This window comes from Vulpes vulpes, chromosome 16 (assembly GCF_048418805.1).
Source record: "Vulpes vulpes isolate BD-2025 chromosome 16, VulVul3, whole genome shotgun sequence".
In the NCBI taxonomy this organism is placed as follows: Eukaryota; Metazoa; Chordata; class Mammalia; order Carnivora; family Canidae; genus Vulpes; species Vulpes vulpes.
The window spans coordinates 8,724,773-8,749,765 of record NC_132795.1 but is presented as its reverse complement, the minus strand read 5'-3'; the positions used below and the strand labels follow the sequence as shown (position 1 = coordinate 8,749,765).

At 36.1% G+C, this 24,993-nt stretch overlaps 1 protein-coding gene across 1 annotated transcript in view; it reads right to left on the bottom strand.

Annotated features, from left to right (window-relative positions):
• Positions 1-24,993, bottom strand: part of ABCA12 (ATP binding cassette subfamily A member 12) — a 283,751-nt gene that overhangs the window by 69,758 nt on the left and 189,000 nt on the right. The window contains exons 11-18 of the mRNA XM_026002201.2: positions 21,401-21,513; positions 16,451-16,523; positions 12,744-12,862; positions 11,583-11,689; positions 5,126-5,382; positions 4,915-5,027; positions 3,564-3,688; positions 1,349-1,522 (exon numbers count right to left, since the gene is read on the bottom strand). Coding sequence (XP_025857986.2) covers positions 1,349-1,522; positions 3,564-3,688; positions 4,915-5,027; positions 5,126-5,382; positions 11,583-11,689; positions 12,744-12,862; positions 16,451-16,523; positions 21,401-21,513 — 1,081 coding nt within the window. The remainder of the gene's footprint in view (positions 1-1,348; positions 1,523-3,563; positions 3,689-4,914; positions 5,028-5,125; positions 5,383-11,582; positions 11,690-12,743; positions 12,863-16,450; positions 16,524-21,400; positions 21,514-24,993) is intronic.

Genomic DNA, 24,993 nt, shown 5'->3' with positions numbered 1-24,993 from the left:
ATTTTAGTTTACAGCTGATGTTAAGTAACCCTTTGTCTAGTTAACAGATATTTGCTGAGTGCCTCTTTGGGCCTGGCACTGTTTTGGCTTTTGAAATATTGACTGGTTTCTTGTAGCAGTCATGGGCCCAAGGAGTCAATGAGTAGGAAAGAAAATTTTAAAGATGGGAGAGGTTTTGCAGATCATGGGGTTCCTGTAGGATCTGGGGGGTTTACTTGAACAGAATAAGAAACACTGGAAGGTACTGAGCATAGGGTCGGCACAATGTGACATAAGTTTTAAAAGGATCACTCTGGCTGCTTTGGGATGGTGGGGAAGGGTGGTGGTGGTGGGGAGTTGCAAGGATGGAGACAGGGAGGCCAGTTAAGAGGCCACTGCAGAAATACAGGTGTGAGAAAATGATGACCCAGAATAGGATTTTTGATAACTAGTCCTAAACCATTTTCACCCTTTTTGTTGTAACAATGTAAGTCAGCCATGTTGCTTCTGGTTCTTCTTTATTTTAAAGGGAAAAACATTTTTTTCAGTGTTTGCAATAACATGTAAATATTTTTGATCTAGTATAGATATGGGTGAAATAGGTGTTTAATTCTTTTGTGCTTACATTTTTCTTTCAGTTTTGTATTACACAAGTACTTATGAAGCACGTACTTATTGTAAGATGAGGTCATTGCTGACTTTCTTTATTTTGGATTTTATTTATTTATTCATGAAAGACACAGAGGAGAGAGAGAGGCAGAGACACAGGCAGAGGGAGAAGCAGGGAGCCTGATGTGGGACTCGATCCCGGGACTCCAGGATGACACCCTGGGTGGAAGGCAGGCTCAGTGCTGACTTTTAAGCTCTGATAATGACCTGTTGTTTTGTTGTTTTGCCTAAGTAACAGTAGCCTCTTTCTTTCTAACTTGAGGCAAAAAACACACACACATTTAACACCAAAAAACCTCCTACTTTTTTTTACAAAAAAAAAAACAAAAAACTTTGCTCTAATCTTTATTATCCTACCAAATTAATGCTGATTCACTGTAAAATATATATATACACACGGAGGTACACACACACATAACATCTATATTTCATACTTTAGTATGTATATATTGAATTTAATATGTGGTCTTGGATATACAAACTGAGAGTTAATAAGGCAATAATATTAATTTCCTCATCTATAAAATGTGCAAATTTGCAGTATATGATCACTAAGGTCCTATTTAGCTCTAAAATAAAGCTATAATTCTAAAAGCTATAAATGGATCTCATTCATTACAGTATCAGGGAGCATCCTCATGTAATCAAATATTTTTATACTAAATTGTGAATATAAAATATTTCACTAACAGTAACTTGCCTTGTATGTGAAGTTGTAAATGTCCAAGTAGTGCAAAAGGGTGAGTCCGATGAGGTAAGACTGCCGGGATCTTTCTGTAAGAGGCAGGTTGCAGAATTCCTTCATCTCATCTTCCATGTTGGAATAGGTCATATTAGCATCACAAGAATACAACCAGAACACCCGAGAAATAATCTGCAGGTTGGAGAAAGAAAAAGATTTTAGGTGTCAGTCCTTTGACAGGTATCTCTCAAAAGAAAGGTTTATCTTTACCCTTAGATTTCCTTTAATAATATGATAAATTATGCTCCAAGTCAATTTTTTTTTCATTTAAAGCACTAATCACTGGACACCTGGGTGGCTCAGTTGGTTAAGTGTCCAACTCCTGGTTTCAGCTCAGGTCATGATCTCAGAGTCATGAGATCAAGTCCCATGTCAGGCTCCATGCTCAGTGTGCAGTCCACTTGAGATTCTCTCTTTCTCTCTCTCTGTCTGCCCCCATTATGTTCTCTCTCTCTCTCTCTCTTTCTCTTTCTCTTGTGCACGCACCCTAATACTAATGTCATTAATCCTATTTATTGGATCAACCAATCTACTAGGCCTCCCTCTCTCTCAAATAAATAATTAAATAAATAAATCTTTAAAACAATAATAAAGCCTTCATTACTATCAATAAACTATAGAGAGCCCAGAGTTCACTGGAAAACTTAGGAAACAAGAGGGAGAAAAAGAGACAAAGAAATATATGTAATGATCTGAGATTTCTTGTTTGAATGATGGTACCAAGAAAGGATTGACTGGAATTAAGTTTGGAAATAATACTTGCTTAAGACTCTTTTTCCCTTTGAAATTTTAGTTTATATAAATTATATTTCATTTTTAAATCATTTGAAGTTATAATCTTTTTTTTTTGAAGTTATAATAATCCTATGCAAGATCCTCTAGATATCTCTATCAAGAGATAGGGCAGCCCGGGTGGCTCAGTGGCTTAGTGCCCCTTCAGCCCATGGCGGGATTCTAGAGACCCGGAATCGAGTCCCATGTTAGGCTCCCTGTGTGGAGCCTACTTCTCCCTCTGCCTGTGTCTCTGCCTCTCCCTCTGTGTGTGTTTCTCATGAATAAATAAATAAAATCTTAAAAAAAAAAGATAAAGGGCAAAGAAGAAAAAGACCAGAATTACATAATAATATGAATTAACCATCCTGGACAGTAATGTGCCATGTGAAAAGTAGGGTGTGCATATGAGAAGAAGAGGTCTCTATTGCCATTGAGTTGAAATCAAGAGAAAAGTTTATGAAATCAAGGTTGCTGAAACTTTTCTCTCTTTCCTTTTGAAAGTAATAATGTGCACTCTCCATATATATGCTTTTATTTACTAAAAATGAATCTGTTCACCAGAAGTCACACACTTGATTGCTGAAATTAGATATTAGGAAAAAATGAGTAAAAGGTGAGATCTAGGGGAAAAGGCCAATGATTAGCATTTGCGGGAACAAGAGGAAAAAAACAGAAGGGAAAGCAGTTTTACTTTTTTTGTATGAGGGAACCAATGAACAGGACGCAAGTACACTTAAATATTTCCCAAAGGCAGTCTTAAAGACTTTCAAAAAACTTCATCCGATATTGGAGAATAGCTGTGCTGTGCTTAGAAATGACACACCCTGTCACACGTAAGTTTTGAAAGGATGAGGTCTTAAGCCCTGCAGTTCTTTTGGAAAATCTCTATGACGTTTCCAGACAATGGATTTGGAAAATGGATAAAAGAAGAGACATTTCAATGGAAAACCCTATTATCAGCCTATGAGGAAATGACATTATTCATTTTCACACCAAAACATATTCCCTGGATCCTATCTATTTTATATACTATGTCTTGTCTTGGGACTTTTAAAAAGCAAAACTGAGTAAGTATTCATTTGAACAAATTGTAAATGGTCAGATGTTTTCTTTTCCCCCAATTAGGTTACTGAAATCTGACTCTGATGTCATCATGACAGACTGGCAAATTTATCTCAGAAGTAGAAGGAAAGGAAATGATAGTGATAATCATCTTGCTTCAGGATTTTTCTTCTAAGGCCACTAGGAATTCAGCTGCTAATTTTATCATTTGCATGGAAAATTCACCAGATCTGTGGTATGACTTCTCAGTGTTTTACTGAAAGTGTTCAACAAATACTAAACATTACTTAAACTTTTTTAAAGATCTGGCTGTCAGTACGAATATATGACACCCCACCTCAGCTCTGTTATCAGGGATAGGAGTGGCCAGCAGACTGTCAATACTCCTAGGGGACATGCCTGTTGTTCTCCTCAGTTCTTCTTTCAGCTCTTCAACATTTTTAAACATTTCTATTAACCGACCTGAAGGTAAAACAAACAAAACTCATGTTGGTTGCAATGTAATTCTTTTTCAGTTGTTGTACTAACATTAGAGAAGCCTTCTAGACTAAAATAGACACTCAACACACATGTCTTGTGTCAGGAGCAGAGGTCTCTCCGTTTTGGCAAACTCTGTATCTTTAGGATCTGTTTCTATCTGATTTAGACTTGTTTCTATTATGATATCATTGATCCAAGGTAACAGATTGCTCTGGGTCATAAATTTTCCTTAAATGTCTACAATATGAAGTTGATTTAAAGAAATGGGGTTTCCTCACAGACTCTGATCATATAATGCACTAAATATATATATATCCATCCCCCTGTTTGATTTAAAACATCACACAAATTCAAAATGCTTTTCAACCATGGATCATATAGTATTGTCAACTTAGGACAAGGTTTGCTAAGTCTGCACCATAATTCTGCAGAGCATTTTTCCTTAAGTCTGCCCAGCACATTATAGTTTATAAAGGATTTTCAATAGTCATTACCTCACTTTTAAATAGAATGTGTTTAACTTCAAACTTTTTTTAGGACAGTGATTATAATTACTTCATATCTGGGTCATTTAATGCATAACAAATAATATTTTGATTTTATTTTAGCAGATTATAATCTTCATTCTGCAAAAATCTTCCAATTTCTTTATGAAGTATCCCTTATGCAAATATACTCTCTTTATTTATGGACTTAGTGCCCTTTGAATTTTGCAGCTGCCTGTTGTCCAAGATTCTGATGCCTGAATGCCTTTCTTTTCAGTATTGAGGTATTATGCAAAGAAGAAACGTATTGCATGGGGCATCATGCTCAGAATATAAATAAGAGGTTCTGAATTGCGATTTCTATAGACAGCAGTGCATCTTTTTTATTTTTTAAATCAGATTATTTTCATGGAAGTAAATAAATTCCATCCTGGCTAATGCGCTTTAATATATCAGTGAAATAAAAGGTGAATGGTCTAACTAGTTAAAATTTTGAAGATCTTTTTGCTGTGAAATCAAATTTCCCTATTTCATCCTCTCCTGGCTTTCTGTGTGTTTGTTTTAGACAAGTAACCATATTTGAAAGCTTCAGGTTTCTCATGTGTAAGGGCAGATACAAAGCAGGTTTGGTTGGGAACTTCAAAAAATCCTTTCTTAAGCTGCAGCATGAGAATCACACACATTCTTATTAAGACAGCACTTAAAATATGGATGGGGAAACACCTGGCTTTTCAGAAGTGTCTGCGCTGTTATTGACATGCAGCATGGCCTCTATGGTTGGCATTAACTGTGTGATATTTTCCAAGTAATTCATTTGCAGTGCCTGTTCTAGAAACCTGGAACAAAACAGAAGAGAAGAAGAAACTGAACTAAGCATATCCATAATTATTTGAGAAGGGATTTTGCCAAGGAAAAAGGCAATGGAGATACTTACCAATCCATATTTAAATTAATTTTGCTTGGATCCCCAGTAAGCAAATCCCTCAGTTTTTTAGATATAATATCGTCATGGTTCAGTAAGTTGGCTGCTATTTCGGTGCCAAGCTCGGCAGCTTCGAGGAGCTGCACATGAAATGCACTTTCTTCACATAGGTTCCTAAAGTTCACGTCAGAGAGCTGGCACATTCTCTGTATTGAATCGAAAGTTTCAGATTCGCAAAGAAGTTCGGTCACGTTTCGAAGTTGAGACAGCTTTCCAGAAGGGGGAAGGAGTGGGAAATAGATTAGTTACATTACTATAAATATTTGGTAGTTGATAATAAGCAACCAAAAATTATTTACTTCAAAAAAACCACGGTGCATATGTGTTTAGTTAGTTGGCATTTGGCAAGTTTTTAACACAAAGCATTATTTTCTGTCATTTGGGTTAATTGTTTTCTTAAGAATTTTATAAGACTTCTAGACCTATTAGACCTATATTTCCCAACTGGACCTAGATTTTGTAGATTCAAAGGTTAAAAAAGATGTAGTTTTGTTTTCTCATTTAAATCACAAGTACATCAACTAATTTATATTTTAGTTTATGTGTTAAATCATGCAGAAAGGCAGAAAGCAAAATGAGTTGGGCATGAAACTTCAAAAAAGTCTTTCTTCCTCATACCCATTAGAACAGCTATAGTAAATAAAAAATAAAAGTAAAAAAAGAAAGAAAGAAAGAAAGAAAGAAACAAACAAACAAACAAACAGACAAGTGCTGGAAAAGATGTGGAGAGATTGGAACCCTTGTGCACTGCTGGTGGGGACGGAAAATGATGCAGCCACTATGGAAAACAGTATGGAGTTTTCCTCAGAAATAAAAACAGAATTACCCTTTGATCCAGCCATCCACTTCTGTGTATATACCCAAAAGTACTGAAAGCTGAGTTTTAAATAAATATTTGTGGGATGCCTGGGTGACTCAGTTGTTGGGCGTCTGCCTTCGGCTCAGGGGTGATCCCCAGACTGGGGATTGAGTCCCACATTCGCTCCCTGCGGGGAGCCTGCTTCTCCCTCTCCCTGTCTCTTCCTTTCTCTCTCTGTGTCTCTCATGAATATAAATAAAATATTTTTAAAAAATTTTAAAAATTAAAAAATAAATATTTGTGCCCCCAGGCCCATGGCAACATTATTCACAATAACTAAGAGGCAAAAGCAACCCAAGTGTCCACTGACAGATGAATGGGTAAACACAGGGTAGTATGTATACACACAATGGAGTATTATTCTGCCTTAAAAAGGAAAGAAATTGTGACACATCCTACAACACGGATGAATCTGGAGGATCTTGTGCTGTGTGAAATAAGCCAGTGACAAAAAAAATAAATACTGGATGATTTCACTTAAATGAGGTATGTAGACTAGTCAAATTCATAGTGACAGAAAGGAGAATTGGGGGGGGGATCCCTGGGTGGCGTAGCGGTTTGGCACCTGCCTTTGGCCCGGGGCGCCATCCTGGAGACCCGGGATCAAATCCCACATCGGGCTCCCGGTGCATGGAGCCTGCTTTTCCCTCTGCCTCTCTCTCTCTCTCTCTGTGTTTATTTTTAAAATAAATAAAAAAAAAAAAAAGGAGAATTGTGGTTGCCAGGGCTGGGGAAGAGAGGAATGGGAATTATTGTAATGGGCATAGGGAAGAGGTCTGCAAGATTAAAAGAGTTCTGGAGATTGGTTGCACAACAGTGTGGATATATTTAACAAGACCGAACCGTGCAGTTAGAAATGCTTCAGGTGGTAAATTTTGTTATGTGTATTTTACCACAATATTTAAAACTGCATTGAACAGAAAAAAAGCTTTTTATTTTAAAATGCAGCATGTGAATCACATACATTTTAATAAGATTGTATTTAAAATATGGATGGGAATACACTTGGATTTTCAGAAGTGTCTGCGCTGTTTTGGACATTATCTTCCACCCTCTTATGTACTGAGGGAAACGGGGTGCCTTTGTTCTATGGAAGTGCTTAAAAGTTCTGTTGTGCATGGGGGTATTCCTTCTAAGAAATCAAATAATTTGAGATGCCTGGGTGGCTCAGTCAGTTAAGCATCTGACTCTTGATTTCAGCACAGGTCATGATCTCAGGGTCATACGATTGAGCCCCACACTGGGCTCCATGCTGAGTGTGTGGAGCCTGCTTAAGATTCTCTCTCCCTCAAAAAAAAAAAAAAAAGATTCTCTCTCCCTCTCCCTCTGCTCCTCCCCCTCCTCTCTGTCTCTAAAAGAAAACAAAAGAGAAGTCCAATCATTTGTAGTGATATCTAAAGAAGCAAATGTATGTGTCATTCATTGCAACTTCAATTTCAACCAGAAGTTGCATTTTGATAGAAATGAAATATTTTATGACACAAACAAATGTTTAGGGATGTTTCTTTCCATATATCAAATGGGGAAGGCACAATTATGTGTCTTAGATGAGAGATTTATAGTAACTACATGTAGGCAGTAGCAAATTAGTAAATATCACTGGTCTGTTTTTTACTGTATTTAATATTCTAATTGACTTCTGGCTTTGAACTATCTAAAATAGCTTCGTGCATATGAAAATTCTACTCACTAGTCTTACTGCGATGAGAAAATTTCCATTATAGGTCCAATTGTTTTACCAGCTGTAACTATTTGTTTGACACTCTATTTCTTCCTTTGATTTCCCAAATATCACATGATTAAACTTTTAATGAATGGAGCCAAGCCCCCCTGCCACATCCTCCAGGGACTTTTAGTGGTTTCTTAAATAAAAGGATAAATACTGGTAGCCCAATGAATTTGTTTTCATCAAGCTTTGAGGGTATAGTAAATATGAAACTTTTACTCAATAGAGACCTATATATATGTTTTTTGACCCAAATATATTTTTTAATTGCAAGTTTGACATACATATATGAGAAACCAGTAGAAGCCCATAAAATATAATCTTGGCTTGATTAAAGGTATTGAAGGAGAAACTGGAAATCTAGCCATGCTACTGAAGTAGAATTGGTTCTCTGAAATAAGGGTTTCATTCAGGGTCAATAATGTGGAATGCATCGTGGGGCACATTCACTGAGGAGCAACTTGATGATCATTTAGTATTTGTCATTATTTTCTACTTTCTTCTAAAAGCAATACAAGCATTAAATTTTTAGAAGTTTCATGGATCATTAATAATCAATCATAAATTCAGAGAACTAAAATTCTCTCTTCAAACTTAGTGTCAAATCCAGATTGTAGGTTTGTCAGAGTCTCATATACAGTCCTCCTCTCCTCTATCATGACCCTGGTCCACATAATGAATAAGGCAGGCTCAGGTCAAACTTGAACAATAACCCATAAACTAACCCCATGTTCAGCTGTGACTAAATTCCCCAGTGTCCGTGGTCCCTGAATGCATCTGAATCAGAAATTTAAGTTATATTTAAGTAAGAACTCAAAATATCAGGGTCGTTCAGTTGGCTGAGCGTCCAAGTCTTGATTTCGGCTCAGTTCATGATCTCAGGGTCATGGGATCGAACCCTGCATTGGGCTCACGCTGGTTATGAAGCCTGCCTAAGATTCTCTACCTCTCCTTCTGCCCCCATCTGTGTCCCTCCCCAAAATCTCTCAAAATGTCATAAAAGTGATAGAACAGCAATGTTCCTGGGATCTTGCCAAGTAAATGCAAGCGAAAGGCACCTATTTAAAAATTTAAAGGTATTATAATAAAAACATTGTGTTACCCATATTTCTGCCCAATATGGGGAATATCCACTTTATGAGTAGTTCCCCAATCAGGAAGCTATCCTTCTCACAACGAAGGGAGGAGAAAACACAAAAACTCAGGAAGAATACAATGTCAGGACTATAAAAGAAGGGTAGGAACAGAAGGAGAAGTCATCTTTGAATGGCAAGCATTTGACATTTTGGAGGGTCTAAACCTTCTTAGAAATACCACAGGTAAAGTTTTCGAATGCATAGGCCCTAACTGACTGTCACAATTAAGATACTAATTACCAGAGAAGGCAAAGCAAGCAAGTTAAATCATCTCTTGTTGTAAAGCTGTAGGAAATTGTCTTCCTTCTTTCAGTGATATGTATTGAATATTTTCCATGGGTCAGACTATATACTCGGTGCTGAGAGTACAACAGTAGAGAGATGGACTTAACAACGTTCCTCGCAGAGCTTACGGTCTCGGAATGCAGGGGCTGTGTCAGTTGCAGACAGCAGCCATGCCTGTTGTAAATGACAATGGATTTTCTGCCCAAGGGACAAGATTGTAGTGTATTTCCACTTTGTGGCTTCTAGGACTTTTTTCATAAGGTAACCCTCAAGTGGAGCAGTATATTCAAAATGTGGATGCTTACATCTATTTCCCATTCCATTAGTGTAAATGACTGAGGATTATTGTTTTAGTTTCCCTGGTATATATTTTGTGCTGCCCGGTTATTTCACAAGTTGAGAACTACAATGAATAATTGTCCAGGTAGTGCAATTACATCACCAGGGCTCTTTACATCACCAGGTCTTTATTTTAACACCCTCATTTGTTCACATATCCATGAGTTGTCTTAAGCTCCTACTATGTGCTAGATATGGGGCTTTAGGGATACAGAAGGCTAAATGTTATGAGTTTATATTCTAGTGTGGGAAACAGACCTCACTCATACAACAAGTTACGATAATGCTAAGTAACAAGTTCCAAGAGCCAGAAGTCTCATTGGTATCAGACTCCTCTTCTTCATGGCTGCCGTGTTGTATCATCTGACTTCCTATGCCACTCTTGAAATGGTCTCTTCCTTCTTTCTCTGCCATTGACATAATGCAGGGCTCACTTTTGCTTAGTTTACCACAAAAATCACCTGCTTGACTTTTCTCCAATCAGTCCTCCATAACTCTCCCACAGAGATCTCTTTCTAAAATGCAAATTTTACTTTCTTCAAATGCACAACTTTCCAGATCAGATTCAAACTCCTTGACTAAGTAGAAAGAGGACTCTGGGATCTGGGCCCCATCTCTGTGCAGTCCCATTTCCTGCCTCTCCTATAGGGACCTTCTGCTCCAGAGGGGCACATGACTCCAGGTAACCTATATCTGTCCTTCAGGATCACACCTCTGTCTTAACAAATGCAGGTCTCCATGTCTGCGATGTAGGACTGTAACCCAATCCTACTCTGCCTGTATGAGCAAGCATGATCTCCTCCATGAAATTTCTTTCCACCTTCATCCCTCACAATCAGAGTTAAATATTCCACCTCCATACACAGAATCCTGCCCGTCCACATACCACAACACTTATCTCACTGTGTTCTAATTACTGGTCTGCTTTTCCATCTGCTACAGTGGATTGCTATAAGGACTTTGGGGTTAGAGATTATGTCTTTAAACAAATAGATTAGTGTTATGGGACCACAGATGATGAACTGAATGAATGAATGGATAAATATTATGTGCACACAATGCCATTATCCTGGCTGGGAAACAGGGAGAAAGGCAATGCTATAATATTACAGAAGTGACATTTAAACTTGTCCTTGAAGGATGAGTAGGGATTTTCCAGATGAATGCATAACTTTCTTTTCATTTACACAAACAAATTAAGATAGTGCTAAATTAGGTGCATTAGAAATTTTGATTTGTGTAGAAGACCAGGACAAAATGTAGGTAATCTCACTAGCATACCTACTTATAATACACAAGGACATATGTTTTGGATGCCTGCTTAATTGGACCACGTTGACTATACAGAAAGTCATCTTGCTTGCCCTGAATAAACCAGTTCTAATTTTGCTTTATCCCTGCCTACATAAATTCAATTAAACTGCTGTTCTTACTAGGAAAGCTGCTTTCAAATTTTAATAGGGTTATTTAAGAAATAAAATGAATATCATGATAACCTGTATACTATATGCATGAGCTAAACAAAGAATAAATAAATGTGAATCAATTCAAACTAGAGTTTAAGATTTTTTTCTGTTGCTTTCTCTCCTTTTTTTAATATCATATACCTTAAAATGATTTGTAGTTTCTGCTTCTGATGACAATAAAATAAGGTTAGTCAACTTCTGAGATCTTTGCACACAGAGTGAAGTCTAAACACGAGCTTTTAAAATCAACTTTTAGAGTTTTAAAAACTGAAGACATATTAAATTAGAAATCATATTATGAATATTTTTGAAATTATGAAGTTTAATGAGATAACTATATTACTAGCCATTCCTTTATGTATGTGAATGCTGTAATTAGGCTTTTATGGGTCATTTCATATAAAGATATCCACTGATTAAGAACAAAGTGCCATTTTATAGCACAGGAACCCTTTCCCCCCCTTTTCTGGCATTAATCTAGTCAAAATAGGACCAATATTTAGGAAGATACAGATTAAAACTTAAACCAAAATTACATCTTGCCAGAGTATTACAGAAAATGTTGAAGATTTGTTTATTTTTTCCTTTCATGGCTTACTTTTGATTTCAGGACTTCAGGAACTGAAGAAAAGTAATCCTCATAAAAACCATTTTGAAGAAAAGATTTTTTAAATGAAATTATGGACTGCAGGAGTCTTAAATTTTCTGTAAAGGAAGAGAGAAGAGTTACCTTATGTGAACTGCAAGGTCATTTAGGAAATCCATTTGAAAGACACCTTTATCCTAATTTATTGCTAAGTTTTTCCTAAAATAATGGCCTAGTTCAATCTAAATATACGACAAGTGAAAATTTAACCTTTCCTTGAACCATGGAGACTACAGAGTTCATTATTTTTAAAATATTCATAGATATTCTGCTTAGAGACAAAAATATTTCTAGCAAAGGTGCTACGCACTTTTGGCTCTTTGTGAACTGAATCTGCTTTTATTTCTGACTTTTGGATATACTGTTAAGTTGAAGCATTAGGGGGAAATTGATTATATAATCACTGTGACACAGATACGCCCTTCCAGCCTTGATTAATTCATGCCTAGTAAACAGAGACCACGCTTAAATACTTGTTGTGCTATTTGCTTGCCATTAAGTCTCAAGGAACTCTTTGGTGTGGGAGAAAAAGTGAATGTAGATCTTTTGAAAAAAGTGAGAAAAACCGATATTTCTCTTTAAAAAGGAGAAGAAATGTTTGATTAAATGCCGTCTTCATGGTTGTCCATGCAGGCAAAAAACTGAAAACAAGGTGTATAAGGGTGGGAAGTAAAAATAGTCTACCACACAAAAATCCTTTGTTTATATAATTTATACCTGCTTCGGGAAGTCTACATTATCATTCTTCATTATTTTTTGATAACTAAAATTATTAAGAGCACACAAAATGTCATGAAGGGTTATATGAACTACGAATAATTCCAGAAACTTGGCAAGTTTGTCTGGGTGGTCATTATCATATTCTCTGTTAGATGGCTATCATATATTAAGGTTTGTCCAGGTGGCCAGAGGGTATTAGCAGCAGGAACAGAAGTAATAATGTAATAATACGATTAGATATTCCCTTCATACATCAAACTACCAAACTGAAACTTGAGCATATGGTAACTAAGATCTTTTAAAAACCTTTTTATTTTTTAAGCAAATGTCTTAAAAAACTTAGAACAGAATTCAAACCCTAAGCAGCATTTTGACTACTAAAAAGAGTATTACCTTGTGATCCTCTGGCCAAACTGTCCGTGACATTTCTCACACAGGCCAGGTAAGGAATATAAGGACTATCTGCTGATATATTTAAGAGAGCATCTTCAAAGTTTTCCAGTATTAGGAGCCTATAGAATTAGAAAAGAATACATAAATTAAGTTGTATAAAATGAGAATAAAGCTATGTTGTTGAGATCACTTAAGTCCCCAGGTGTTTGGCATTGGTTGATTTGAGCATTGAAACTTTAAGTAGAACATCTTCCACCTGGACTAAGTGTGTACTGGTTCTGCATCCTCTGAGTGCTTACTTCTCTGTGGGCCTTATCTTTACATTTACTTATTATCTTTACATTTAGTTATTTTAAATCCAGTCATAAGTGATCTTAAGATTATTTCTAGGCACATGAAAGAAAAAAAATAATGGGGCTAGGACTGCCAGATGAAATACAGGACTTCTCAGTTAAATCTGAATTTCAGATAAACAATGCATAATTTTTCTTTTCTTTTTTTTAACAATGAATTTTTTCCAATGTAAGTGCAACCTACAGGTCTTGGATGTTTTTCTTTTCTATTCTTTTTTTCTCTCCTCTAAATCTGGCAAATGCCCTCTGGATCTCAGTTTCTTCCCTTGTCAAATGAGATGTAGGGGGCTGATGATCTGCTAATCCCATCCACCTATAACAATCTTCAAATAAATTTAAATTCATTTAATTGTGATTTTAAAAAATAGTGGAATCTAATTGAAAATACAAGTTCTTTTCTTTTCTTTAAGCAACCAATTCAGTTTTTCAAATTAACCACTTTCAGCTCTCCTTTCAACCTGGCTGGCATAGAATATAGCCTAAGGTTTTTGTGGCATCAGTATAAGTGAATATGTGTGTGTCCTGAATGCTCTGTCACTTCAACTATGAGGCTTCATTTCTTCATTTTGTGACATCTTCCCTTAGTGTCTATGATTGAATTTTAGGTACAGGAGAGAGAGAATAAATGTCAATAGCTGATTTGGGGACCATATACTTTGAATCAAACAACACAATACACAAATTAACTAGTTCTGTCAGATGTTTAACTTAGATTTTGTTCAAATACTAAGGGAAGAGACTCATCCTGGCAATAGCTAGTAAAGATGTAGGAAAATGTCTGCATTAACATTAAAGCCCTCATAAGGTATTTAGATATTTAGATGTGGGTTAATACCACTGGATGCTTGAAGAACTTTAAAGAGAAAAAAAAATCTACATCAAGACAAGTCTCTAATTTGGTAGTCAGAGCACAGGTAATTGGTTAGATAGCTAACTTTCCTTTAAATAATTGATAGAGGTGCCTGGGTGGCTCAGTTAAGTGTCTGCCATCAGTTCATCTTGTGATCTCAGGGTCCTGGGATGGAGCCCTGCATCCGGATCCCTGCTCAGCGGGGAAGCTGCTTCTTCCTCTCCCTCTGTCCCTCCCCCCACTAGTAGGTGTGTGTGTGTGGGGGGGGCATGCTCTCTCTCTCACCCTGCTCTCTCTCTAGCAAATGAATAAAATCTTTAAAAATATAAAGATAAATAACTACAATTGATAGCCTCCACATAAAAAATGGTAACCATTTCCATGTGTTGTAGTATTATAGCATAGAGCCATTTGCATCCTGGTACAGTGCTCAATAGCAAAATATTGGTCTAACCTTCTACATGAAATGATACAAGGAATTCTCACGGTGAATTTTCAAGCTTAAAATAGAAGAAGTAGAAGAATGTTGCACTAAAAGTGACCTTGAAATATCCAAGCCATTCTTCTTAGTTTCAGGAAAAACATGTGACTGCCAAGATTTTGACGATTGCGTTTAATGTACTCTGAAAATTAAGATTCCACATCTACATGTCACTTCTTTAGTATAAACATCTAATAATTCTTTTAAACCATTTATGTATCTTTGTATATAATCCTACTTTTTTCCAAAAATGTTTGCAATGAAGGATGAGCTTATGTGTGTACATATGCATGTGCGCGCGCGCGCACACATACACACACACACATACACAGAATAATACAAATAATAACCTTAGGGCAAAAATAATAAAGAGGGAGAAAAGCAATGAGGGAAAAATATTTTTGAGCAGCCTTCTTTAGAAAACTCTGGACTAAAAAAAAACCTTTTATCTTGTGCCAAATATTGCCACTCTGTGATTATTTTAAAATGGTAATGTAAAGGAAGTTCAAAGATAAGAAATTCCTTAATTTCACCAATCTTAACAAGAACCATCTTAAAAGTACTGAATTCTTCCTAATACTGCCAGCTAGCTGCAGAATCTGTGGTCTAAAGTGCTAGTATTATCAATGCTATGGATCCTCAAGGCTCTGAGAAAGGTACTGGTTTCAACAATAAGCCTGGTCTCAATACAAAGTTGTGTTTTTTTTTTTAATATTTTTGATGGCTATATAAGGAATGTGTTTAAAAGACCTGACTATTTGGAATATGGCATCCTAGCCGGGGTGCAAGGCCACTTGATTGCTCTGGAAAGAGAACCTGCTTCAGCCATCTTAGAGGTGGGAGTAGACATAGGAGGTGGTTGTTTATGGAAAGAATTTACCTAGAATTTACCCAGAGCTGGAGAACTTCTCATTAAATAATAAAAAGATTATAAACAACTGCATAAATCCTATTTCAGAAAAAAAATAATGGCTAAAAATAAATCCTACTATTTTATTTTATTTGTGCAAATTTCCATTAGCACAGAAATATATCCTTTGGGACGAAAGTCAAAAAAATTCAATAGTATAATTTATCAGGCCAAAACAACGTTTACATAACAGGCCATCTAGTCTCTAAATTTGCCTTGAGCTATAGGAATTTACTTCAATCAGCTTCTACAGGCAACTGCATGCATTCCCTACCATGATTATTACAGTTCCTTCAGAGAACTGCTTACATTAATGGTCTTTAGAGGCCAAGACTGCTGTTGTCATTTCCATTGCTTATTTCTGGGACAATATATTCACATGCCCCAATAAGAGTCCAAAATTAAATGATCTACAAACAGTTTTACCCACGCATATGCTACAGAAGCAAACAGATGTTGTATTACCTTGACTGGTGTAAGAAATATCATGATTTTTAAAAACTAAAATAAGTCATAATGGGATCCCTGGGTGGCTCACCGGTTTAGAGCCCGCCTTCAGCCCAGGGCCTGATCCTGGAGACCCAGGATCAAGTCCCATATCGGGCTTCCTGCATGGAGCCTGCTTCTTCCTCTGCCTGTGTCCCTGCCTCTCTCTCTGTATCTCTCATGAATAAATAAATAAAATCTTAAAAAAAATAAAATAATAAAATAAAATAAGTCATAATGTGAAAAATCAGATGCTTATATATCTTTCATAATGAAAGACCTTAAAAAGTTGGAAATTGGACCTCCACCTAGATTTTCCTCAGAGACATAAGGTAATCAAACCAGACAGGACACACTGGATCTAGTTATATACAATGACACAACTGAAAAAGAGATGCTCATGTTGCATTCTCCAAAAGTGTCACTGGATAATATGAAAAAATAAGTTTCAACTTTACTACATTTCAGCTATGTCCTTTTCTTAGGTCAGTCAACAGTGGATTTTTCTATTTCAAAGTCTTACAAACTGATAAAAGAATTATGTTTACAAATTGTGTCACTTGCTTATTCAGACAAGTTACCTACTAGTTCAGAAATAAACCAACAGACCAACAAAGGAAGACTTACTGTGCAGCCAGGCTGCTTGGGGATAACTGCCCACCTTCCTCGTGCCACACATGCGTCACATTATCAGAGCCACCTGCAGAAATGACATTTATATAATTAAGCAGTAAACATATTTGCTTCAAGGATTTATTTTTCATAGCAAAAACGATCACAGGTAAATAAATGGGAAGAAAATGCAGAAAAATCTGCAGAATTCTTCTCCAAAAGATTTTACAAAGGATAGCTATGCTCTTTTTGTTTTCGAAACAGTGAGGATATTTATAAATAATAGATGCCTGCTAATCAGAATAACCCCAATGGTCAAGCACATGCGTTTCTGTAAGAAATTCTTTCTCTGTCAAAACGTTATTTTCTCCTAAGACCTGTATGCATAGATAGATGACTCTTGAGTACTATAATGCAGACTGCCTACCACGTGATTTGTTAACCAAATGAGGCCCAGTTTCAGTCTTACAGGTCACTGGATTTTTTTGCCTTCAGTTGTCAAGAATGTAGCCTTAGGAAACATCTGCTATCACTAATCTATATTTTCCATCTTTCAAAAAGCAGCCACTGATTTCAACTGAATGCAGCTGTGAATGCAAATTGGCTCATATTAACAGAACTGTTCTGAGTGGTCTCAAATAATATGAAGGTTCAAAGTGTGGAAAGCTTCGCTAACTAATGGAAACCATATGGGAAGGTCTAATTCAACACTGTGGATTGCCCCTAGAAGTTAAATAGGTTGCTGATTCAGCTTGCCACATAACATTGTATCGTAAAAGAATAAGTGTGCAACAGTATTCACATGAAAAATTGAACATGAGAGTACTTTTAATGGCTACTGCATAAATAAAAATCATAAATCCGAAGCTTTCATTCAGCCCCTTTAGGGAAATGGAATCAATTCTTGCAGTCTTCTCTTGAGACACTACTTATTCCTTATAATCCAATATCTTTCAGTGCTGATATTTTTAACACTGGTCTAATCTCTTTCAGAAGGATATTTTATTACTGGCATTAATTGTTCTCTCATCTTCCCTAGTTAGTGTGTCTTAAAGGCTTTTATAAAGGTCCTATTGCAAAACTATGCAATCATCCATACTTTTCTGGTGCTGATCAATGAGTTTATTTAAATTAGGATGTGTGTAAAAGAGACTATCACTAAATGAAAGACCTCCTTGTCCACCTCTGTATCAGTGGTGGATGAGTAATGTTTCTGCCATTGCTTGGACTTGGTACAGGGGCTTTTTCAGTCTTCCTGTGCAGCAGAGCAGAGGTTTCCTGTGTTCTGCTCAAGGTGTAGCTGAATGTTATTGCTCTAGCGATAGCAATGCATCAGTGAGGTAAAGAACCAAGAATGAAGATACCCAGAATAAATAAGCTTAATTAATAATGGTAATATCTATTATTTGTTGGCATGCATATATAGAAGAATCAAGGATAGAGCTCTGTTGGGACTTACACATTTGCAAAGTAAAAGTATATAAACCATTTTTCCAAGATCGAATCTTGCTCACTTTAAATTCTTATGTAATGCTGAGCAAGTTTATTGGCATTTGTATACCAAATGGTTACAGAATTCTCTTCCTCATTAAACTATTTGGACAAGTAACTAATAGAAATTAGCTTTGTATATATCAATGATAGACTTGACCCTGACGTTGAGTAGGGACTCTTCCCTCTGGCCACTATTCCCTCTAGACTATAAAATATCTTGGAAGAAATAATGTACTAAATAGGCTTTAGTGAAATACAAACTTTTACAGAGCTTTGAAACAGTAAGACTTTACTTGTTTTTTTATTTGTAGGGCTAGGCATATTTTAAAAACGTACCCATAGATGTAGAAAGAAATCTAGTGCACAAATAATCTCTTTTCATCAGTAAGGATGGCTTTCCATTTAAAGAAGTAATTTCATATAATTTACTACTTTGCAAAAGAGCAAACTTTAATGAGTCACAAAGATATCCCTGTTCTCAAAACTCAGTGTTTATAAATGGAAATGCTAAAGCATATTAACTGTGGGGCAGGGATCTTCACTAGGGCAGAGCTGAGAATTAGATCCCTAAGACAGGAAATGAGGAGACAATCTTCTTCCTGTATATTAGAATTTCCATATTGTCATGGCTCTGAGTAGTCTCCTAAAGAAACCTTACAGTGCGTTGAATAACAGATGGACAGGAGATGGGAAAGGTTTGTAGGAATCAGAGTGCAGAGAGGAATGGAGGGGATGGTTGTTGAAAAACTTTATTTATTTATTTATTTATTTATTTATTTATTTATTTATGATAGTCACAGAGAGAGAGAGAGAGAGAGAGAGAGAGAGAGGCAGAGACATAGGCAGAGGGAGCAGCAGGCTCCATGCAGGGAGCCCGACGTGGGATTCGATCCCAGGTTTCCAGGATCACGCCCTGGGCCAAAGGCAGGCGTTAAACCGCTGAGCCGCCCAGGGTTCCCTGGTTGTTGAAAAACTTATGTTGGAAGGAATCTGTCATGATGAGTCAAACTCTACAATGGCTAGAAGTGGGAGCCATTTTGAGGTCTGATGATGGCAGGTACTTGCATGACCACATGAAATATCTTGGAATCAAGTGCGTATATGTCCCAGAAAGTAAATGTGAGTAAGGCCATTTGGCAAAGAGTTAAAGCAATTGGCTTTGTGGACAGACAGATCGAGGTTATCTAATCTCATTTTGGTCACTTGCAGGGTAGGTAACATAGGCAAAGTGCCCAGCCTCCTTATGCCTCAGTTTCTTTGTCTGTAAAATAGAAGAATAATTCTATCTCATAGACTTGTTTTCATGAAGAAAGTGATTTACGATAGTAAAGCACTTAGCATTGATACAAAGAGTACTAACTCTTATCTTTCTTCTTTGAAAGAGTGGTACAAAACATTCAAGGCTATCTGAACTGTGTCATCCATTAGAGAGAGCCCACGCAACTTTGCTGTGAGACAATACACAACTCCAGCTTAACTGAGTACAAAGCCAAAGGAGAAGTATTTGTGCCGGTTTCACAAATACTCCTAAAAGCCATGAAGACTAAGCACCAGGTGGCCTAGGCAACATAGAGGTGTCTGTACTTGGGGCTAGAGGCCCTTGCACTGTTGAACTAGGGCCACCGGTTCAGCCTTCAATGACAAGTTTTAGTTCTCTGAAGAACTCCCAGGAATAACTAGAAGAATTTTTCAAAGACCACAAAATTTCCACTCAAGCAGGTAGGGATTTGGGGCTAATGTTTTCCAAGAATTGACTTTAAAGACTTTAATTGACTTTTATTAATCTTCAGACCAAAGAAGTCGCAAGTGCAGGAAATTAAAAACACAAACAAATGTAAGCGGCTCTAATTTTATAAATAACATATTTCTTTGATTGTATTTCCTGGTCAACCTGACCACCCAAAACATGTTTTAATACATGTAAAATCATTAGCATGTTCATAGACCTGAGACAGGACCATTCTTAAATATTGAAAACTGAGCTGTACTGTTCGCCAGGAAAAGTGTTTTGATGCTTCAGTTAATTAGAAGCGGTGCTTACTTCTTTGGCTTCTAAGTAGACCACTGATGAGCTTTTTTGTCCTTTGTAAGATTTTTTTTTAACTTTATCCCTTAACTTATATAATTACAAGGTGTGAGTCTGAAGATGAAAAGAAAAAGAATGGTAAGAAGAAACTCAAAGTTCTCAAGTCTTCAAAATGCAAATAAAAAAATACAGAGGAAATAATTAGTGTTTGTTAGTGTACAGTCTGGTTTTCTGGCCAGGACTTTTTTTTTTAAAGAACAAGCATTTTTTTCCCAATGTTTGTCAAGACCATTAAATTTAACAACAATCAATCTTGCAAACTAGTCATTAATTCTGTAATTATATATACAAAAAAAAATGCTCTAGCCTCACAGAAATTGGTTTCCAATGGTATGTTAGATCGTCCAAGGAGAATTCTGCAAAGCCTATCCAAACTTGCTATCCATAGGAAAACTAACAGTTTAATGAGCAATAGTATAATGAACAATCAGCTTGTGACCTGATGCTCTCAGGATACTTAATTTGTAATCCAAAGGTAAAATCTACATATTTGAAAACTAACAAACTCAGCCAACCAAGTACCAAACATTTTACTTGGTACCTGAGAGTAGAGATTGATTCCTTACAACCCTAAATCTTTGTTTATATGTGCCTGTGTGTATCTGTGTATTTCCATGCATGTGGTATATAATGCTATTTTACATATGCAAAGATGACATTATATGACTCACTAGAAACATGTCTTGTCTTACTGGGAATGACAGTCTATTACACAGATGTTCATCATATATTTTCAAGATGGCTGGTTAAGGGATATATATATATGTGTGTGTGTGTGTGTGTGTGTGTGTGTGTGTATAATTTATTTATTTATTCATGAGAGACAGAGAGAGAGAGAGAGAGAGAGAGGCAGAGACACAGGCAGAGGGAGAAGCAGGCTCCATGCGGGGAGCCCGATGTGGGACTCGATCCCGGGACTCCAGGATCACGCCCTGGGCCGAAGGCAGGCGCTAAACCGCCAAGCCACCCAGATGTCCCGATATATATTTTTACCAATGAAAGATTCATCTCGAATAAAAAGCCAAAATTTGGAAATGAGGGTAAAAATACCACAATTCAGTGTAGGCTTTTATTTGAAAAAGTGGTAGAAATCTATTTGTTGAGGCTTGGTCCTGATATTTATTTTCTATATCAAGTATAAACACAGCTTTACAAACTAAGAGAGATAATTTTCACCTAAATATAAAAATTCTCAAAAGTCACAGCCTCTTTTTTGGCCATTTCTCCCTTTCTTTGATTAGCTAGAGATCCAGATTTCATTGAGGCATATTTGGCTACCTAAGAATAATATCATCTATAAATGATTACTTCGGTTGCACTCTGTTTTATATTTCCAACAGGCTTCACATCACATAACAGAATAGAGTAAGCTGGAACTATAATACCTCGAGCTGGGGAGTCCAGAGTGTACAGCAGATGTTTAACAGATTTATGGAGTGTTTTGAAACCTTCGTTAGTTGTGACATGTGGATAAACCTTCTGCACGACCAGCAGCGCACTAGAGAGTCAAAAAACAATTAAACTAGATCACATTTCAGGGTTTGCAGACAGAAACAAAAGGTTAATTCAAGGAGAAAATGGCTACAGTATAGAAAATTATTTTTATAGCATAAGAGACAAGATGCTGCTTTTGTCGTTTAATTACTTGTCTGTTCATGCACAAATTCCCCCCAAAATGTTCTTGAACCAGACAGAGCACATTACGTTTCCCGGATTCTAAAGACTGGGGAATTCAACAGCCTAAAAGTGAGGGAGTAAAGTTCACATCAAGTGTTTCTGTTAAGACTTACAAGTAAGTGGTTAGGAAAAGCAAGGTCCAATGAAAGGATGCCTTTTTTCTCTTTTTAAAGGAAAAATTAAATACTGGAAAATATTTTCATTAAAAATCAAACCCAGAAAAGGGACCCCACTTCAGGAATAATAATTACTTAAGCATTTGATAAAATTTATCTTTTGCTAAACAAATGGTAATATTTTTGAAAAAGAAATGGAGCTTGCCCTAATTAAAGACTGCATTCTATCCTCTAAGTGTCCCGTAGGCACTGCTCCAAGGGTAGCTCAAAATTAATATCCAGACTAACTGGCACTATCTTCCTAGAATTTTTATGTTACAAATGAGATGGGCAGTCTGCACTGGGGAAGGCCAATCAGCAAATTCACTTACATTTGAGTTCATTCCATACTTTCAAAAAAGCAATTTGTTTCTTAAGAAATGTCTTTTTAATTCCCTTATTGTCATTAGTACATTAAAAAAAGCTGTCATTGTATGTCTGAATTTCCCAAATACTCTGATTTATATGAATAATCAAGGACAGTGTGTTAATTTACATGAGTAGTAACTAGAACAATAGGCTTTGTTAACACTCTGCCATTTTAGGGCTAAATGTACAAATGAGCTAATAGTTTTTCCCTATGTACCTTAGTCAACTAAAGGCTCACTCCAGCAATAGATTTAGTATGTGCACATATTTTCATGGTTTTCTACAGTATTTTTGAAATTTTTAATATTTAGATGAAGGCCATTTTAGTTTCACCTCCTTAGCTATGAATAAAAGCTGTATTCAGAAAAGTAAATTTTGAGCATCTTCTAGATTCTAGTATAGTATGAGGTACACATATAGATATGTGCATATGTGTAGATACACACATACATATATAATTTTATTTAGTACTCCAATGATTCTGTAAAGTCCACTTTATTTGCCCTGTTTTACAATGGGAAAATTAGAGCTTGAAAAGTTACCTAACGTAACAAAGGTTGCCCAGTATGTATACATGCAGCTGATATTGTCTAATTTCAAAGTTTACACTCTTTCCATTCTAAATCTTGCCTCTGACACTGAAACTTTGACCCAACATTGCTGGGCAAGAGGAAGGCAGAGATTTCCTGCACAGAGCCCATGGGCATTGGTAACTTGTTATTGTGTTTGGCCATAGATGCTTAGCTGTATTTTTTTCATCTGTGCTCTCTCTAGATAACAGTGGATACCTCAGGCATTTTTATATTTGCCCAAAGAATCTTCCAGTTCTCAGACTTTGGGTTTTCTAAATCCTGGTGACCGCAGAGACAAGTTAGATGGTCTCAGTGTACAGATTTCTGCCAGCCTTCTCCCAGCTTGGCCCTCTGCCTGACTCACCTGCTCTGTTGTCAAACAGTAACACCTTCAGAGACTGAACCATTGGCAATCTCATTAAAGCTGTCAACATTATGGTTATTAACATCGTTAATTAAATGTCAGTAGACTTAATTTATCTTTTTCTTCCAAAACGTTTAACTTAAAAATAATGACACCTGGCCTTCATCCTCTCTGAAATCCTTTGAACCATTCGTTGATCAAATATTTTTATTTTACTTCACAGACTTTTTCCCCCTGCTCTTTATCACATAAAAACAGAAGTTACCCCCCAAAAGTCATAAGTAAAGATAATTTTACAAAAGAGTTTTCATGATTTGTATTTCAGCACAGCTCTCTCATAAATGGTGAAAATCACATACATTTTTTCCATATAGACTTCATGGTTTTTGGGGGGTTGCTCATTTTTGCTAATTTCTGCCATAACATTAACATTATATAATTTAGTTTTGGTGATGGGTTAATAATGATGTATACCTCAAAAAAATAAAGTTTTTGAGGGAAATGACTAAAGTTTTTGTGGGGTTCATTTATCCCTATTACTTGACCAACAAGAGTAAGATAAACCAATGAAACTAATTTCATATACAGTCAATTATGTGAGGAAAGTATGGCTCTTAACTACACTGTCAGTTTAATAACAGTAATAAAGAAGATTTATCTCTAAAAAATGGTTTCAAAGCACTCTCCAATAGAAATATAATGCAAGTCACATATTTAAATTGTATAGTAGTCACATTAAAAAGTTAAACAGAGGAAATTAATTTTAATAAAATATTCTATTGAATCCAATATATCCAAAATGTTATTACGTCAATAGCTAATTGATATAAAATTATTAATGAAATAATTTTAAATCTCTTACTATTCTAAGTTTTCAAAACTCAGAATGAATTTTATATTTTTGGAGCATCTCAACTCAGATGCTAAATTTTTATTGAATATTTAAATATTCAGGGGGGTTCAGGGTGACTCAGTCAGTTAAACGTCTGCCACTTGATTTTGGCTCAGGTCATGATCTCAGGGTCCTGGGATTAAAGCACCATGTCAGGCTCCATGCTCAATGGGAAGTCTGCTTGGGAAGTCTTCCCCTCTCCCTTTGCCCCTTTTCACTCATGTGCACAGTCTCTCTCTCAAAAAAAAAAAAAAAAAAAAAAAAGAGAGAGAGAGAGACGAAGAAAGAAATCTTTAAAAAAAAAAAAGAAATATTTAATCTGTATTTACATTTCATTACAATGACAGATGAAAAAGCAAGTTCATATACCAACATTGTTCCGAAGATACTCAAAATGTTAACATTAACTGAATGAAATATCAGTGTTTACAATTTAAATACAGTTAACAATTCAGAATTTTAGTAAAATCCACATGTGGTAGCCCAGGACTATCATACTAGAAAAGAACAAGTGTATAAATTAGTAATAAAAAGCTAAATTAAATATTGACCACTTAAAAAAAGAGTTGTTTAAAGTCAAATGTCATTCACTTTTTTTTTTTTCTTAAGGGAGGGAAGGGTGGAGGGAGAGAGAGAATCCCAAGCAGGCCCCAGTGTGTGGCCTGATAGGGGCTCAATGTCATAATCCTAAGATCATGACCTGAGCCAAAATCGAGAGTTGGATGCTTAACTGACTGAGTCATTTACTTTCAAATAATTTGAAGCTATTTCTTTTAGCTATTTCTGTCTTCTTTTTCATTATTATGTAGACTGGTTTACAACATTTGTAATTATTGACAGAAAGTATGCTCTATTGCATAAAGCTATAATACACAACAATTTTATTTAAAATTTTAAGACAGTTAAAATAGCCACAGTGCATTCCCATAATTTACTTCACTAAAATAAT